General features: G+C 36.6%; 3 protein-coding genes across 6 annotated transcripts; 1 reads left to right on the top strand and 2 right to left on the bottom strand.

Moving 5' to 3' along the window:
- Positions 1–2640: 2640 nt before the first annotated feature.
- LOC119992067 (26.5 kDa heat shock protein, mitochondrial-like) lies at positions 2641–4634 on the bottom strand. The gene is made up of 2 exons (XM_038838678.1): positions 4019–4634; positions 2641–3159 (listed from the first exon to the last, which is right to left on the bottom strand). The coding sequence occupies exons 1-2, from the start codon at positions 4359–4361 to the stop codon at positions 2747–2749; spliced, it is 756 nt and encodes a 251-aa protein (XP_038694606.1). The 5' UTR covers positions 4362–4634; the 3' UTR covers positions 2641–2746.
- A 457-nt stretch (positions 4635–5091) lies between these two features.
- On the bottom strand, positions 5092–9903 carry LOC119992069. 3 transcript variants are annotated; one of them, XM_038838680.1, is made up of 6 exons: positions 9721–9903; positions 9491–9617; positions 6936–7189; positions 6347–6437; positions 5475–5583; positions 5092–5391 (listed from the first exon to the last, which is right to left on the bottom strand). In XM_038838680.1, exons 2-6 carry the CDS (start codon positions 9493–9495, stop codon positions 5338–5340), a joined length of 513 nt encoding a protein of 170 aa, XP_038694608.1. In that variant the 5' UTR covers positions 9496–9617; positions 9721–9903; the 3' UTR covers positions 5092–5337. The 3 variants fall into 3 exon arrangements, with proteins under 3 accessions (XP_038694608.1, XP_038694607.1, XP_038694609.1); XM_038838679.1 differs by having other exon boundaries at positions 6936–7194; positions 9721–9902; XM_038838681.1 differs by having other exon boundaries at positions 5475–5541; positions 6936–7194; positions 9721–9901.
- A 1355-nt stretch (positions 9904–11258) lies between these two features.
- Positions 11259–14779, top strand: LOC119990491 (TSET complex member tstD-like). Of its 2 annotated transcripts, none has more exons than XM_038836433.1 (5): positions 11259–11397; positions 12580–12693; positions 13366–13445; positions 14004–14128; positions 14370–14779. In XM_038836433.1, exons 1-5 carry the CDS (start codon positions 11345–11347, stop codon positions 14439–14441), a joined length of 444 nt encoding a protein of 147 aa, XP_038692361.1. In that variant the 5' UTR covers positions 11259–11344; the 3' UTR covers positions 14442–14779. The 2 variants fall into 2 exon arrangements, with proteins under 2 accessions (XP_038692361.1, XP_038692360.1); XM_038836432.1 differs by having other exon boundaries at positions 11262–11397; positions 12562–12693.
- The last annotated feature ends 1049 nt before the right edge of the window (positions 14780–15828 follow it).

Genomic DNA, 15828 nt, shown 5'->3' with positions numbered 1-15828 from the left:
ACAGAAAGAGTGTTTTTTCTAAGTGGACTGTGGAGTATGAAAGTGAACAGGGATTTCTTTTGAAAGGATTGGATGCATAGTTACATATTTATATACAGTTTATGAGACACAAGGAGCTGTTGGGTCTGTTTCCTGTACAAGAGACATGTCTCTGATGCCATTGCTTGTTCACCAATTAAATGGCTTGTCCACTTTTTTACTTTGGTTGAAACCATTTATGTTTTCTTTTGGCTTTTTTTTTTGGGGAACTGGTGCCATTGACTTCAGATATTTTGGTAAATAACTGTATTGGTATTGGAGAAAGAAACTACTGGATAATCTTATGGTACCAGACTTGATCACCATATGCAACTATCACCCATTTATGAACTTTTTTCATTCTTATTACTGTCATTCTGGGATAGAAATTAACAGGCAAGAGCCTCTCTGGTTCTTTTCAGCCTGTGGGTTTCTATTTCTGTTTGGGCTACCCCAAAAAAAGAAAAGAAAGAGGGGGTGTGTGTGTGTACACTGTACAGTGTACTTCCTCTTCTACTTTAAAGTAGATGGTTTGTGACTTTGTGTACTGTAGTTAATATATTTGATCAGAGGGTGTGTGTACTTTGTTTTTACTTGATGAGAAGGCCATATTACTTAGCTTTTAACAGAGGTTTATATAACTGTTCAAATCATGACCATCACGTCATCTATTATTAGTTCTCACTTGTCCTTTCAGATCTTTTGTCCTCACTCCAGAGTCCTCTACAACCCCTACGGTACACTATATCCATATATATTGAGGAAAGTACGTTTTTGTCCATTGACAGATAACCATGTTACAACTCAGTCCTTCACGATTCATTTGTTTCACTTAACCCACTCATTTTACACCAGTATTTCACGGACAGATTTTTTATAAATCCGGTCAGTCAAACTACTGATTTGTCACAAAAAAGTCAAACTAACCGTTTTTTAACCAACTTTTGCATAGATGGATATTTTTTTTAGAACTTTTTAAAAGAAAATTTAGATGACACGTTAACAAATTGACATTTGAAATAGCAAATAAAACTATTAGAACTTATCAACAATGTAACAAAAAAGCCCCTGACAGAATAAATTTGTATCATAATGGTCCAAAATAACTGGGGTGATTATACTAGAATTTCGGTATGCATTCCATCAGTATTTCAGCACACATAAATGGTTGGGAATGGTCGGCCTCATGTCGGGGAGTTGATTGATGGTGGTGGTCAACGACGGGGGTGACTCATGTGGCCGAATCGGGCCTTTTTTTAGATAAATGGCTGGGCTAGGTTGGGTTTTGATGGTGAAGATTCGGGGAAGCTTTTTGGTAGGTCAATCGTCTAAAATGGTGGTTGAACGACGAAATTGCCATTAGAGGCGGTGATGTTGCTCAAGAGAGAAGAAAGATGAAAAAATAGAGGTTACATCCATGCATATTTTACCAAAATAAAATTTACACTACAATTCCACCTATGCAAAAATATTAGTTAAAAAATAATTTTTTTGACTTTTTTATGCCATGTCAGCATGATGATTGACCAGTTTCACAAAAATTATGCCCGTGGAACACTAGTGTAACATGAGTGGCCAAAGTGAAACGAATGGAAAGTGGGGGACTGAGTTGTAACAGGGGACATCTGTCAGTGACCAAAAATATATTTTACTCCATATATATTCATGGACAAAGTAGAGGCCACCAATTTGCTTTAACAATGATATGCAGAATGAGTTTTGAAAATGTGCACTATACATATTTCAAAGATGGTTTACATACTCAATTACAAATTTTACAAACTCTTCAATCAAACAAAGGTTCTATCGTCTCTGTTTCGTCTACCCTGTGGGTAGAGAAAGTGACCATCCTGTATGGTATTGTATTGGTTTGCTAATACAAATATGTCTATGACCTATTCTTTCAAAACAAAGGTTTTTAAAATTAACTAACTTTTTCTAGCTCAAAATATGCGCTCTCACTATCTCTCTTCTCTGGGTTTATATATTTGGAAACTCATATGAGGAAATGTAAATTTATATGCTCTGATAACAACTTTGTTGGAATGACAAAGATTAAAAATGAGTATGCATATTGACGGTTATAATTTTACATTCTCATATATACATACTTTGTTGGAGTTGCCCTAAAACGAATCTAAAGACTCACAATTCGTTTAAAATTATAAAGTATACAATTTGAATCAAATGATTTGAAATGTGTACCACATCACAATACTTTTATTTTTTAAATTTGTTTGACTTTTTATCCACCATTGAATATAAATTATAAATTTTAAAAAATTGTGAAACCCTCAAAAATCCCTTAGAAATGTTGTATCAAAATGCTCAAAAAACAAAACTTCTTCAAGTTGAAAAATATTTCAGAATATTTGTTTGTTTGTTTTTTTCTTCTCTTTTTTAACTGTCCCAACCAATCTATCTTGGCCTTCACTGGGCCAAGATCCATATAAAACAAGACGTGACATGCACTATAAAAAAAGAGTAAGTACTATTTTTAGTTTTGGGTCCATTAAAAAGTCTTATGTTTCAAACGGGCCTTAAGCACACATTTCCAAATGGGCCACACAGAGTCCAAGACTTCCCCAATGGGCCTTCAAAACAGTAGGCAAATTGACTTAATTGGGCAGCCCGCACAAGCTTATTTTCATTTCACTCAACACAAAGGCTGGTTCAACACAGAAAATTTTCCATTAAAATTCAAAAGGAGCCCTTCCAACAATCCAACTCAATGGATCTCAACTTCCTTGACATCAACCTTTGGCTTCTCAGTTCTTAGAATAATAACAGTAAGAACTCCATCTTTCATCTCTGCCTTTATGTCATCAACTTTAGCATCATCAGGCAACACAAGGCTAGTGTTATAGTACCCATAACTACTTGCAGACCAATATTCATCATCAGAATCCTCTTCCTCCTCTTCCTTGTGCTCTCCCTTGATCGTCAAGACTCCGTTGTTGATGGTGATCTTGACATCTTCCTTGGCAAGCCCCGGGACAGCATACCGAACCTTGTAGCAGTCATCTTGCTCCTTCACTCGAGCCATAAGTTGGTTTGGTGCAATGTTTACATCATCGAACAAGCGATTAATGTTATCGGTCGCTTCCATGAGTGCATTCCCTAGCCCTGAAGGGAAGATCTCTGAGAGAGAAAATTATAGGAGGCCTAATTAGCTAATGAATACATACATATATGCATTTGAAATTCTCCCAAAAGTATGACAACAGTTAGATAATAACATAAGGAAATGATAGCACAATCAATAAATGAGAACGAAACAAGACTGAATCTCAAAGGCAGCAAGGTTAATCCCTCAATGTAAATGTTGTTAGACTTATAATAAGTTCTCCAAGCGATATGGTTTATAAGAAAAGTCCAAGCTACTCTTAATCAACAAAAACCTATCTTAATCAACAAAAACCTATTTTGGGCTCGAGTACCATTAAGTGAGTCGGGTTCACAGAGAACAAATTTGTATGTGTCCGATGTATCCACAATAAATGGATAAACCCAAAGCCTTGATTTGAGTAACCTAGGAATTTAACATGATACCACAATCAATGTGATTTATAAGAAAAGCAAGTGAGAAGGCGCAAAGAAACAAAACCGTGCCGACACGGTAAATCTAAATCAATATTGTGATTTATAATAAATAAAAATCTAAATTAATATTGTGATTTATAATAAATAAAAAAGTATGACACCCAAAAAAATTAAAGTCGTACGGACTTGATATATATACAATGAACCAATAAATTCAAACACGGACAAAAATTTTTATTTGAGTGGACTGGGATTTCATATGTACCTAAAACGTCTTGCATATAAAGAGAGAAAAAAGGTTAAAAGAAACAAAATCGCACAGGTCCAATGTGCACATAGTGATTTGATAAATTCAAAACGCATCATGTTTTTGATTTGAGTGGGCTGGAATTTCATATGTACCTAAAAACTAATAGAAACACGTCTTGTGAGGAAAAAAAAAGGGTAGAGAAAGTACCATTAAGTGTTGATGGAACAGGAACAAAGTCGCGGTTCTCGTTCCTCCTCCAAAGCCCGCCTTTCCTGCCACCTTTCCTCCATGGGAACAGTTTAGACAGCTTCTTGCCAACCTTTTTCACAGCAACTTCTTTGCCTTCGGATTTCTTATCATCAGTGGTGGCCTTATCATGATCACCACTAGCTGTAGTTGCCATGAACCTCCTTAGAAACTCATCACCAAACTTCTGCCTTTGCACAAGACTTCCCTCACCAAGACTACGATGCAGACCCATCAATGAAGATGAGGAGGATGATGGTATCCTTTGGGACAAGTTCTTCAAAGCCAAACGAGCCAAAGCCATTGCTTGGACTTGGTGTGTGTTAGTGAAGACCAAATAGTACTAAAAGAGACTAGTGAACTTTCTTGTGGTGGTGTTGATGGTAAGAGGGATGGTTAGATGGGATTGAATTTAAAGAACGGTGAGTGTTTGGGTTTTTGGAGAGACTTGGAGAAGTGTCTGAGATGTTCTGGGAGGTTGTATGGGTTTTGGCATGAAAAGATGTTTCTTGGTGGGTTCTAGACTCTTAAAAGGAGAGATTGCATCTGATGCCACGTCTTTCACTTTTGTTTACTTTTTCTTTCTCAATTTGGACATAACTAACGACATAATACAATTTTTGTCTTTAAATTAAAGAATTTTTGTTACCGATGAGGATATCATACAAATTTACCTTTTAACATACAATATGCGTTTAAACTCGAACAATGCGCATAACAGAAGTACGCACAAGATAAGTTGGACCGAAACTCAATATCAAGAGTGAGTATTGCTCCCTATGAAAAATTAAATTTAAGACTTCTCGAGTCCATACGGATCGACCCCAAGAGATTCACTAGTCCATAAGTTGTGCCTTCTGTTATATTCAAGTCTGGTAAAACCTAAACTCATCCCATTAACACACTTACACCACAGATTCCGAGTATCCCCATATGTCTGCTAATACAGAGTCCATGTTCTCAAGAGTTGTGAAAAACCAAAATCTTCACCACTTTCCTGGTAAAACCTCAACGCAATTAAGCAGGCAGGAGTCTAAACTAACTGCTGCCTCGCAAACACCAGGCAGAATATTATTTAGTCATAATGCGATACAAGGACAGTTCTACAAAGGAAGAGGAAAACAAAACAAAGCGGGCGTTTAAAGTATATAATGCTACAGTTGAGATACACACCCCGCTTTGCTTGACCACCGCGTCTTCGAACAGTGAGAGCAATATAATGTTTACAGCAATTGATAGGAAACCCAGCCAACCTTCAATATTTTAGTTGTTTTAGCTTCTCAATCGTACATTCCCTCCTGCTCCCAAACGTCCACTAGGAAATCTACCATTTCCTGTCAAGTTTGATTCGAATGAGAAAACGAAGATGAAGCATATGGTTAGAGGGTAACACCGCAAGATAGGATTAGAGATTTACAGCGAGAGGAATTGGCTGAGGGAATGGCTTGTTACTCCCTAGTAAACTGTCGTATGTCGCGTTCCAACTGCAAAGCCAGAATTGTGTAACCATGCTGAGACAATGAGTGCTGACAAGATACGGTAGAGAAATGCATGAATAAAAGCTTCTTATTGCATAATTAAGCAAGTACATTCCAAAACGACCTCCAGAGGAACAGCAAGCAGTGAGACTAGAATTGTATACCTAGACATAAAGGATTTAAAAGCCAACATTTGGGTAATCGAACAATCAGCAAATTTGAGATCACCTACCTAAAACATGACTGTCAGACTCCAAACTCACGCACATAAGATTTGCTTATCGCACGTAAATAAGCAAGCATCGTGATAATGAAGACATCTAATAAAACGTGTATATGTGTAGAAGCTGGGATTTGTAGCATAAATTATTTTCCTCTTCTTTTTTTTTTCAAAATAAGAAATGGATAGAAAAGGCATCATAGAGGGTGAAAAATGAATCCAAATTTTTTTCGTTTGTGCCGGAATCCCCAAAACTTTAGTCAGGGTGAAAAAATGTAATGTAATTGTTTCTTATGGTTACAAGAACAACGATTTGAACACATTTTCACTGTTACAGAAAAAGTATGAACTTGGTTTGAAATTTGAATCTGACAAAGGAATGTCAGAAACCTTTATAGAAGGTCCTTTGCCACAAAGTTGAAATTGTTAATTGTCCAATAAAATGAATTTATCTGGTCAAGCAAGATTTTGAAATTGGTAGATGCCACATAAATTCTCAACAGGTAAAATCTTGAAAACAAAATAAATTGATAGTGATGTTGGCGCTCATCTATAAATTAGCTAGACCAGGGAAACTTGAGAGCAACTTACTTTAATTTGGGATCCTGAACCTCTCGTGGCCTGTTTTCAAACTTTTTATTTCCTACCCATTGTTGCCTAGTTTGATTCCAGAGAATAAGACCTGCACTGGACAGTCCATGTAATGGCACATATAACCATAAAAACATGAAAGAAAAAAACAAACGAACGAACAAAGGAGACGAGCAAGTTAGCAACAGGTAAGTAACATGCAACGCTGTAGAGAAATCACGTAAAGATTACTGCCATAATTTTAAATCACTATAAATAATTACTACATCTGATCCTATAGAAAATCAAATAAAATTGTCAGCTTCCCAGATATTATTGAATCAAGAATAGACCTGGAAAGAAACGACAAAGGGTTTCTTATTCTGTAAAAGCAGTTGCATCTAGTTCTGCTTCCAAAAGGGCACTAATTAATACTGAACAAAAGAGTGAGGCATTCTCTTAGCTACCATCATACTGTTAAATACACCATGAGAATAAAGGTTTACTGCTCATTGTGCCCAAAAATGGTGAAGTATCAAGCAAAAGCCAGAAAAATGAGGCAAACCAATCTCAGTTAGAGAAATTTAAAATCCACAGAGAAGACACTCACCATGATTTACGAATTCAGGAGTGTTAATGCTGCCAGTCACACCGTTCGCATCAAGGATCTGGTTAGTTGTGCTAATTGATGAGATGCTTCCTCGGGACTGAACTGCACTGTTGTCCATATCACTCGTGCTGGTTGTCCAGAAACCCTCTGATATGCTTGGATTGTTCACTTGATTACCTTGAGTTTTCAGTCCTTTTGATGGATCATCCACTGAGGTGATTAGTGGGGGCTTATTACAGCATCCAAAACAATTACTGCTCTGTTACAAATACATGTAATTGCATAAGTGATTAGTACCAGACTCCTTGAGACTAAGATGCAGACACAGCTAAGACAACATCTCAATTGTTCACTACCCATTATCAGCAACAAAAAGGTCAAAATTTTCCCATCAACAGTGTCGTATCAATTGAGTAGACATATCTACAGATCATCAATTAATTTATAAAACTAGGAATAAGTAACAGATAAGTGGCAGAGGAATCCAATCTATCTCAAAATATGGCACGTGAACCTAATTATTATCTCATTTGGAGTCTGACATAAGAATAGCCATTTTTATGCTCACCACTTGGTCAGAACGGTTCTCAGGAAGGAATATTGAGAAAAATATAAGTAGAAAAAAGAGAGCAATCACAATTCTTAAGGGAAACAATGAGTATAAACATGTGAAGAGGAGGAATCGAAAGGGTTCTTAGAATAAACTATAAAACTATAAAGAAGACTTTTAAATTTCTTTAAACTGAAGGGAGTTCAACAGACGCTTTTAAATGGTACATAGTTGGAGAAGCACTGGGTGGAGAACGTAGGGAATAAAATCCCACATCAGCTTCCTGATTCTCTACTATGAAACTGCAAAAATGAATCAATTTAGTTCTTCAGGAAATATAGCATCATCATCAAAGTGTAAATCCCAAACAATTTTGGCTAGCTTATAAGAGACTTTCACAGTTATCCACTATGTGATTCTCCCCTATCATTCCAACAGACTTAAAGTTTGATCTCCAACACCCAAACAATTTTGCATTGGTTATAAGAAATTTCACTGCATTCCATTATGTGGGTTCTCCCCTACCATTCCATCTAACCTAAAGTTTGGTCCCTGCCAAATGTTACAGCACTATTACAAGCCCTGAAGGTGAGTATTACAAGCCCTTGAGGCTTTCTAATTGATATATCTCATTACGTATGGAACACTTAGGAGGCTGTGACGATGTCGAGAATCCATAAATCCCTTACCAAACTGGCAAAAGAGAAAGGAAAAGAAAAATAATAAGAGCTGGTAAACCCTTTCCACGATTACTATCAAGTGTAAATGTCAGTCCAAACTGCAAAAAAAGCGAAAAAAGAAGAAGAAAAAGTAATCTGTGTCTATTGTCATCCAGCCATACCATCTAACCTTACAGTAAGCCTAAGTAGACAGATGATCGGTCATTGGTTAGGCAAACCCTCAAGGAAACCTCTCAAGAATAGAAAGCCATCAATCTGGATAGTATGGCTTGTCAACATACAACCTTAGCATTCCAAAGGCATGGTCCACATTACAATTGAACAAGTGCACAAATGGTATCCTAAACAAGATCCTTGCCAACTAAATTAACTGTGACGGGATGAATTTGGAGAGCTTAATATTTTTTAGGGCCAACCAATATCTTTCTTGTTAGCCCCACCACTTTGAGTAAAGGTGTAGCAAGCAGAATTTAAGTCCTATCAAAGTTAATTAACTCTCTAGCATCAGAAACAATCAATGGCCCAATATAATCCTATGATCCCCCATGTAATCACCAGCATCGCCTATCAGAGATATCACCAGAAAACCAAAAATTTCCACCTTTAGTTACAAATAATAATCAGAGTTTATATTGTGCAATAGATAAAAGTTTCTGGAAGGCACTTGTAATGGGCTGGTCACATTTGACATAGATCATGCAGCATTCAAGTTTGCCAAAACTCAAATATGGAAATTCAGCTTATGCTCCAGAACATTTAGCTAAACAAATCTCAAATTTGTTAAGCATAAGTTGATTCAGAACATTTAACTTCATCAAAGTGAAAGAGAATATAGTAAGAATATTAACAAACACGTGAGAAATCTTCCATTTCTAACATGTAGATTCAGAAAAACAAGAAGTAACAACTTTTTTTTATCCCCATTCACATAAACAACAGCATCCACGACTCAAAAATATACTCCCACAGCTCAAATACACGAGCATAAAAAAAAGATTAGCTAAAAGTGTCAATCGCCTCTTTCAGGACTCAGGTTACATGAATTTGATCCTATTCATAAGAATGCTTTTGGCTCCTCCAGACTCTGAACTAAAATGACTCTGTCAATATCATAGAAACTAATTTGGCAGCAAAATATTTCTTCCAATAACTCTCCATTATCAAATCCGAACTCTCTTCTCTTCCTCACTTATATTCATCTAATCGTTCAACTGGCAGCAACAAACAGTAAGGCAATCTCCTACTCACTCTTAAAAAAAGCAAACCCAAAATCCCACAAAATCTCCCAGATTTCCAAGTCAGTGAAAAGAATCGGAAAACCTTACCCCATGCATGCAATACCAAAAAAAGACCCAGAAGCACTAACAGATCTTTCCCCCAAAATTTTCTCCAGACAATGACATGTGAATGGGAGTCAATCCAGTTCCGGCGATGGGATCAGGTGAGGTAGTCCTCCAATAAATAGAAGTAAAAACAGGGACGACCATGAAGAGAGACAGATAAATTGGGAGTATTGATGTGAATGAATTGAAGAGAGAGTTTTGATTTGTTTTACCTGTTAAAGGGTGGTCTAGTGATTTCTATCCTCTGCCTTCTTCCCTTATTAAGTTGCTTGATTCCTCCATGCCCAAAAAAAAAAGCAACTTGATTCGTATTCTGACAGTGTTGCTCACGACTTCTCTATAGCATCTCCATATTTTAGTGTTATTTTTGTACTGTGGAAGGGGAAAGTCTGTAGTTTCTGAATTTCAGTTTCTCCTTATTTATCCTTTAATTTTGTTTTCCTACAATATTTAATTGTGGCCTATTTTTTTAATATGATTTTTGCCTCATTTAATAGTCTCTAAATTTGGTTATTGGTGGGAGGATTTGGTTATGCTAGGTTGCTCAATCCACCTCCGTTGTAATCTCCATTCAATCTATCTATTACAACCAAACTATTAGTTTGAGTGGTAAACATTTTGCGTGTCACCCTGGTGATCAATATTCGAATCCTCATTCTCATTTAAAAAAAAAATCAATCAATCTATTTATTAATAACTTAGTTAGGAATATGTTTTTCTTTTCCAATTAAGAGTTGAAAGAGTATTTATGTAGAGAGTGAAATATGGATTACAAAACTACAATGATTTGTTTCCAACCAACTCCGGTTGTCCTTGTTCAAGGAATCATTAATGCCCAAGTTCAAATACCCATTTAATGTCCTTGACATAATTTCAAACCATTAGATGGAAAATAATTGGATGACAATAACGGTGGAATATGTAATGAGCACCGACTTACAAGACAAGATTGCATTGACTTGTTATATAATATTGCACCATTTATAAAAACAATAACAAATATTTAGTGCCAAGGAAACTAATCACGAGATGACCGCTACACAAACTCATTCGCACATTCAGAAGTTTCTCATCCTAAGACATAATAAATCAAGTCAAAACTCAATAAACGGTCATAAATAAATTATTTTCAGTTCAAATCGAACTTAAAATATTCCGAATTCATATGGTTTGACTTTAAAAATATTCATCACTAAGCTATCATCTAAGTGGTTCCTAAATCCTAAATTTGTTTTAGTAACCGAGCACGATATCATACAAGATTGTCCTTTGATAATCTAATATGAACTTAAACTTGGACACATAAATTTTTCACATGACGACGACGTAAGTTAAGTTAAAGACCAGTGTATGACCACGAAGGTGTTGCTCTCAATAGAATCATAAATCCTAATATGAGATTCATAAAAAAAAATGTATGATTTAACATGATTTTATTTTAGGGGAGAATTATAATAAACTCTAACTAAAAAAATTGTAGCTCACCGAACCCATCTTATTGATGGTATTGCTAGCAGTCTTCTGGGGTATGTCACTCCAATATCTCACTTTAGTGGTTCATAATTTTCTCCATTTATACTTTCTTCCAGAGATGGGCTTTTTTTTTTAAAAAAAAAAAAAGAAAGAAGCAAGCCTAGTTATGATGAGCCCATCTCGTCCTTTTGAGCCCAGAAATGGGCTTGGTTGTCGAAATGAGCCCAATGTTCCGAACCAGACTGCTTCGAAAACCAAAACTGGTCTAACACAATTAATTGCAAGCCACAAGTGTACTAAGGTAGGAGAAAAACCAGGGAAGAGAAGAACACAAGGCAAAAGAATCGGAGGAGACCGTCGAGCATGATACTAGCAATTCTCTTTGCGAATGTGGAAGGCAACATCCTAATCGAAAGGTATGCTCAGATCCCCACCATCCATTCCCCCTTCTACACGTCATCCAATCTTCGTTTCCTTGACCTTGAAATGATCAACAGCATATGCATTCTAGGTTTTACTGATTTCTCTTCTTCGTTCCTTCTTTTTCATCGTCTCCTTTTGTTCAATTATTAGTTGTTTTGAATACCTTCTGGTTATTGTTGAGTTGATTTTGAGGCCAGATCTTCCACCTCAATCGGTTTGTGATTTTCTCAGTTTCAAAGCGGAATGCTTGACAGTGATAACTTTCTTTATGATAAGAGAAATTATGTGGTGTAGGAATTATCAGATCTGCTTCAATGGTAGTAATCTTACTGGTGTCTATTTTGTATTTTTTTGTTGATGTTTCTTTTGCATCTGTTGTTAATGGTGAGAATCACAGTTAGTAAGTTGGTAGTTAGAATTCTAGCTTATCTAAGATGGAATTTAAAGACCATGCTTTATGGATACAACACATAGGGTTTGGTTATCATAACCAGCTAATAAAGATGTTTTCAACCATCAATTGAAGCGCCTCAGTTAGATCTAAAATTCTATCGAGAAACTGCGTGTTCGACAAAGAAGTTAAGTAAGATCTTGCATCATGTCCACGCGTGAGTGCCAAGACTGAAGAGGGTGGATTTAAGGGAATAAAGATGCTACTCACTAATCAAGAGATGTGGCTGCCTGCATTAAGGTGGAATCAAATAGAGAATAGAGAGTTGTGGAAGTGAAAACTGGACTTGGCGTGTAAATGGTAGTTGTACTATGTGCTAACATCGGAGTATGATGGTATGTATCCTCATACATTCATTTAATTTATTTTTAGGCTTTTGGTGTATTTTCTTCTGGACTTGCTGTCAAGTATCTCCCATACTGAACATATATAATACGGCCTGAGATCATATAGTTTTGCCCCGAATTTCTGTTCACTAACTTGGACATTGAGTTTAAGTTTGATTTTTCTCTTTTCCCTGACATGATAAATATTTTTTTTCTCCTTTTCTTTAATTTTCCTTTTTGAATGTGTGTAGTGTGGCTATGTTTACTTTCTGATGAAGATGAGATACAAAATTAAGTGTACGACACATTGACACAACAGAAAAGACTTCACCAGCTTGATGAGCTGGTACATGTGAAATTCCTTAGAAGATTTAATTCAGTTTTGTGTCTTATCTTAGATTCAATGGAGTTCCAGCTGAGGAACGCCTGCACTGGCGATCATTCTTAGTTAAACTGGGAGCAGATAATCTTAAAGGTGTGAAGAATGAAGAGCACCTTATTGCAAGCCACAAGTATGTTTGTTGCTTCACTTATTCAGAATCTATCCTGCAGATGCAATCTCTATCCCTATTATGTAGTTATGACATATCCTATTTGATGAAAGGTGGGAAATGGTTCTTGCCCTTCTGGGATTTCTTTGAAGGGACTTGTGTTATCAGCACTGACCTAATGAACATTTTGAATGATTGAACCTGGTTCCCTAACTTCAACTTCAACTTCAATTGGATTGAATATTTTGAGCCAACAGTTGACTCCTCATATACCAACTGCCAAGGAAATCTATGATAGTCAATTGGTCCTGCAGAGATGCATTTATATTCAGGGATAGGAGACAACTCTGCAACTTTGATACAGGCATACAACCAAGTTTTAAGTACCTGCTTTTATTACTCATTTACTTTATCCTTTTGGGTCCTGGTTTGGCTTGCAAATTTTTTTATGGAATACTGTAGACACATTTAAACTACATTACTGCCCATTTTTGGTAGAGTGGTTGAGGTTCTTAATGGAACTCCTTGACTGTGAAATGTTGTTTGTATGCCCCTGATTTTTCCACAAACCTGGCTTACAGAAAGTATAAATTTCACCATTAAAGTATTCTATTAGTATATGAATTTCTTTTAGAAGCCGACTCCTTTTTAATCATTTTCTTGATTCCCACATGATTTGTTTTTCCTTCTCAGGTCTGTTTATATAGTCTACACAGTGCTTGGGGATGTTAGCATTTTTGTTGTGGGCAAGGATGAGTATGATGAACTTGCTTGTGAGTATAATATAGTTATAAGAAGTTATTTTTGATAGTTTATAGAAGGATACAAATCTTATTTCTTTGGTGTGATATTGTGGGGACGCTAATATTGGAGTTTTTTGAAAACCCCAAAATCATTTTCTCGCCCAAGCTTGGGAGGGGAGGGAGATCAAGCCCATGTCCTCATTGACACTGGGCTGATGAATGCAGTGGTGACTCGAAATGCCAACACTTTTTTTGATGTTGGATGGATAGACCCCCAAATGCACTGCATGCTTGCAGTAGTATGCTTAGCTTTTGAAATGGCTCCAAGTAAATGGGAGTTTGCTAACCCATCACCATAATTATTTCAAATAATGGAATGGAAGAGTTGGTCCACCACCATTTGACAGAGTGATAAACTAATGAGTTTTGGTGACTACTTGCTAGCCTGTGTTTTGAGCTTGAAATTAGCATTTGTTTAGATAGTTGTGAAGGATTTTCTGGAAAAATTGAGGTGGAAAAGAGAATAAGTTCTAAAACCCTGACTGATGTAATAATTGAATTCTTATCCCCGGGATTTTGTTTCTCTAGTGGCAGAAGTCATCTTTGCTATTACCTCGTCTGTGAAGGATGTATGTGGCAAGCCTCCGACAGAGCGCGTTTTTCTGGATAAGTATGGGAAGATTTGCTTGTGTCTCGATGAAATTGTTTGGCAGGTGAGGTGACAGAATTTAGCATTTTGCATTATAAAAAAAAACTTAAAAAAAATACCAAATTGGAGCTTGGGATTTTTGAGATAATCAGAGAGCACTCACCCTGCCCATATATGGCATCTTCACCTTATTTCCTCCCACCTGCACCTGCTAAGCAGCCATGTTCTTTCCTGCATTTGATTTTGCATTATGATATTGTGTGATTTCGGTTGATTTTATTCTGAAGTTTGTCCATATTTTGAAGGGAGTGCTGGATAATGCAGACAAAGATAGAGTAGCAAGGCTAACGAGAATGAAACCTCCAAACGAGTTCTGAATTCTGATCACAAGTCTTTATCACCAGCCAATTGAAGACGGTGATGTTCTTAGTTTAGATAGTCCCTCATATCACGTGGGAATGCACTGTACTTCTTACCTATATGTCTTTACATCCATGGCAGATGCTGTATTAGCTTCACACACGGGGAAGTATAAAAAATTGGCTCGGTTGCTCAACAGTGGTCTTGTGATTTCTGGTGGAACGAGGTCTTGTTGTACTTTTATAGGATATGAAACAATTTAAATTGTACCCAGTGGACAGCTCTCTTGCTGTTTCTCCTTGCAATCTTCAACGCTTCAGCTTTAATTAGTAGATTTACAAGGGTTGCAGGCTAACTGTTTCGCATGTTAATTGCTGCTCTTTTCATTCAAGAAGCTATCAAGGTAAGGCAACAAAAGAATGCGTAGTTTATCAAAAATAAAGAAATAAACATACAATTCAAACGGTGTATGGTGATTGCTTGAATTGTAGGGATTAGTGATAAAGAAATAAACATACAATTCAAATAATGTATGGTGATTGATAAAAAAATTTCTGGGATCAAACCCATAAATTGATCAACTCAGTAAACCTAATGACAAACTGATAACAAAACAACTCATGAGCAATTGATATAATACATCAGAACTATATAGTACTCTAACTGTTCAATTATAAACTCACAAAACAATGGAGGTCTTAAATATCAACTTTCCTGTTGATGTTCTTCTTGTGTGCTCAAACTTCCACCACCAGAACTTGTACCCTCTCCATCACATCCAGAATTTCCACTAGAACTTGCTACTTGTCCCCAGCCGCCATGACTCAAATTAACGAGGGCAAGACAGGATTTGGAGTCCCTCTGGAAACACCATAGCTGAACCCAATCATTTACCTTTAGAGTTTTTTTCGCTAGAACCTTTAACCAACCAGAGGTCAAGTTGTAAGTGAAAGAATTCCCCATGTTCCATCTCTTGAAATTAACTTTGAATTCTTCAAGAACAGGGTCCAGCAGTGTGACTTCAATTGAGTCTCCTTTTGGTTTTCTATCCACAATCATATGCTCTTCTCTAGTCAGAAACTCTGTAGTCTTGAGCTCTCCCCTTGGAATCGCAAAACGCCTTTGATGCCTTTTCAAATCCGTATCTTTGACTTGCTTCTGTATCAATAATTTTGGGTCAGTGCCATTCATCTCCTGAATTCTGTTCTTGAATTGATCAGGTAACTCTGGTGGTGCCTCAGTTATCTCTTTCTTGGTAGTCTTTGGCTTCTTGGCTGTCCTCTTTTCTTTCTCATCACTCCAAGAACAAACCCTCTTCTTTGTGCTGAGTTTCCTACTCTCTTTCTCCACCGAGTCTGTTTCTTTAAATAATTTTTTCTTTGCATGACTGATTGAGAAACTTTT

Source organism: Tripterygium wilfordii, chromosome 22, assembly GCF_013401445.1.
Source record: "Tripterygium wilfordii isolate XIE 37 chromosome 22, ASM1340144v1, whole genome shotgun sequence".
Lineage (NCBI taxonomy): Eukaryota > Viridiplantae > Streptophyta > Magnoliopsida > Celastrales > Celastraceae > Tripterygium > Tripterygium wilfordii.
The sequence above is the reverse complement of the archived record's forward strand: the minus strand, read 5'-3'. Positions and strand labels throughout refer to the sequence as shown.

Bases quoted from the DNA above. Each gene is read 5' to 3' on its own strand.
- LOC119992067 (XM_038838678.1), bottom strand. From the start codon at position 4,361: ATGGCTTTGGCTCGTTTGGCTTTGAAGAACTTGTCCCAAAGGATACCA. The intron at 3,160-4,018 runs GTACTTTCTCTA...TTTCTCTCTCAG, and splicing joins TGTTCCATCAACACTTAATG to AGATCTTCCCTTCAGGGCTA.
- LOC119992069 (XM_038838679.1), bottom strand. The intron at 5,584-6,346 runs GTAAGTTGCTCT...GTATCTTGTCAG, and splicing joins GTTCAGGATCCCAAATTAAA to CACTCATTGTCTCAGCATGG. The intron at 5,392-5,474 runs GTAAATCTCTAA...CAAACTTGACAG, and splicing joins CTCAGCCAATTCCTCTCGCT to GAAATGGTAGATTTCCTAGT.
- LOC119990491 (XM_038836432.1), top strand. From the start codon at position 11,345: ATGATACTAGCAATTCTCTTTGCGAATGTGGAAGGCAACATCCTAATC. The intron at 12,694-13,365 runs GTATGTTTGTTG...TTTCCTTCTCAG, and splicing joins CACCTTATTGCAAGCCACAA to GTCTGTTTATATAGTCTACA. The intron at 14,129-14,369 runs GTGAGGTGACAG...CATATTTTGAAG, and splicing joins TCGATGAAATTGTTTGGCAG to GGAGTGCTGGATAATGCAGA.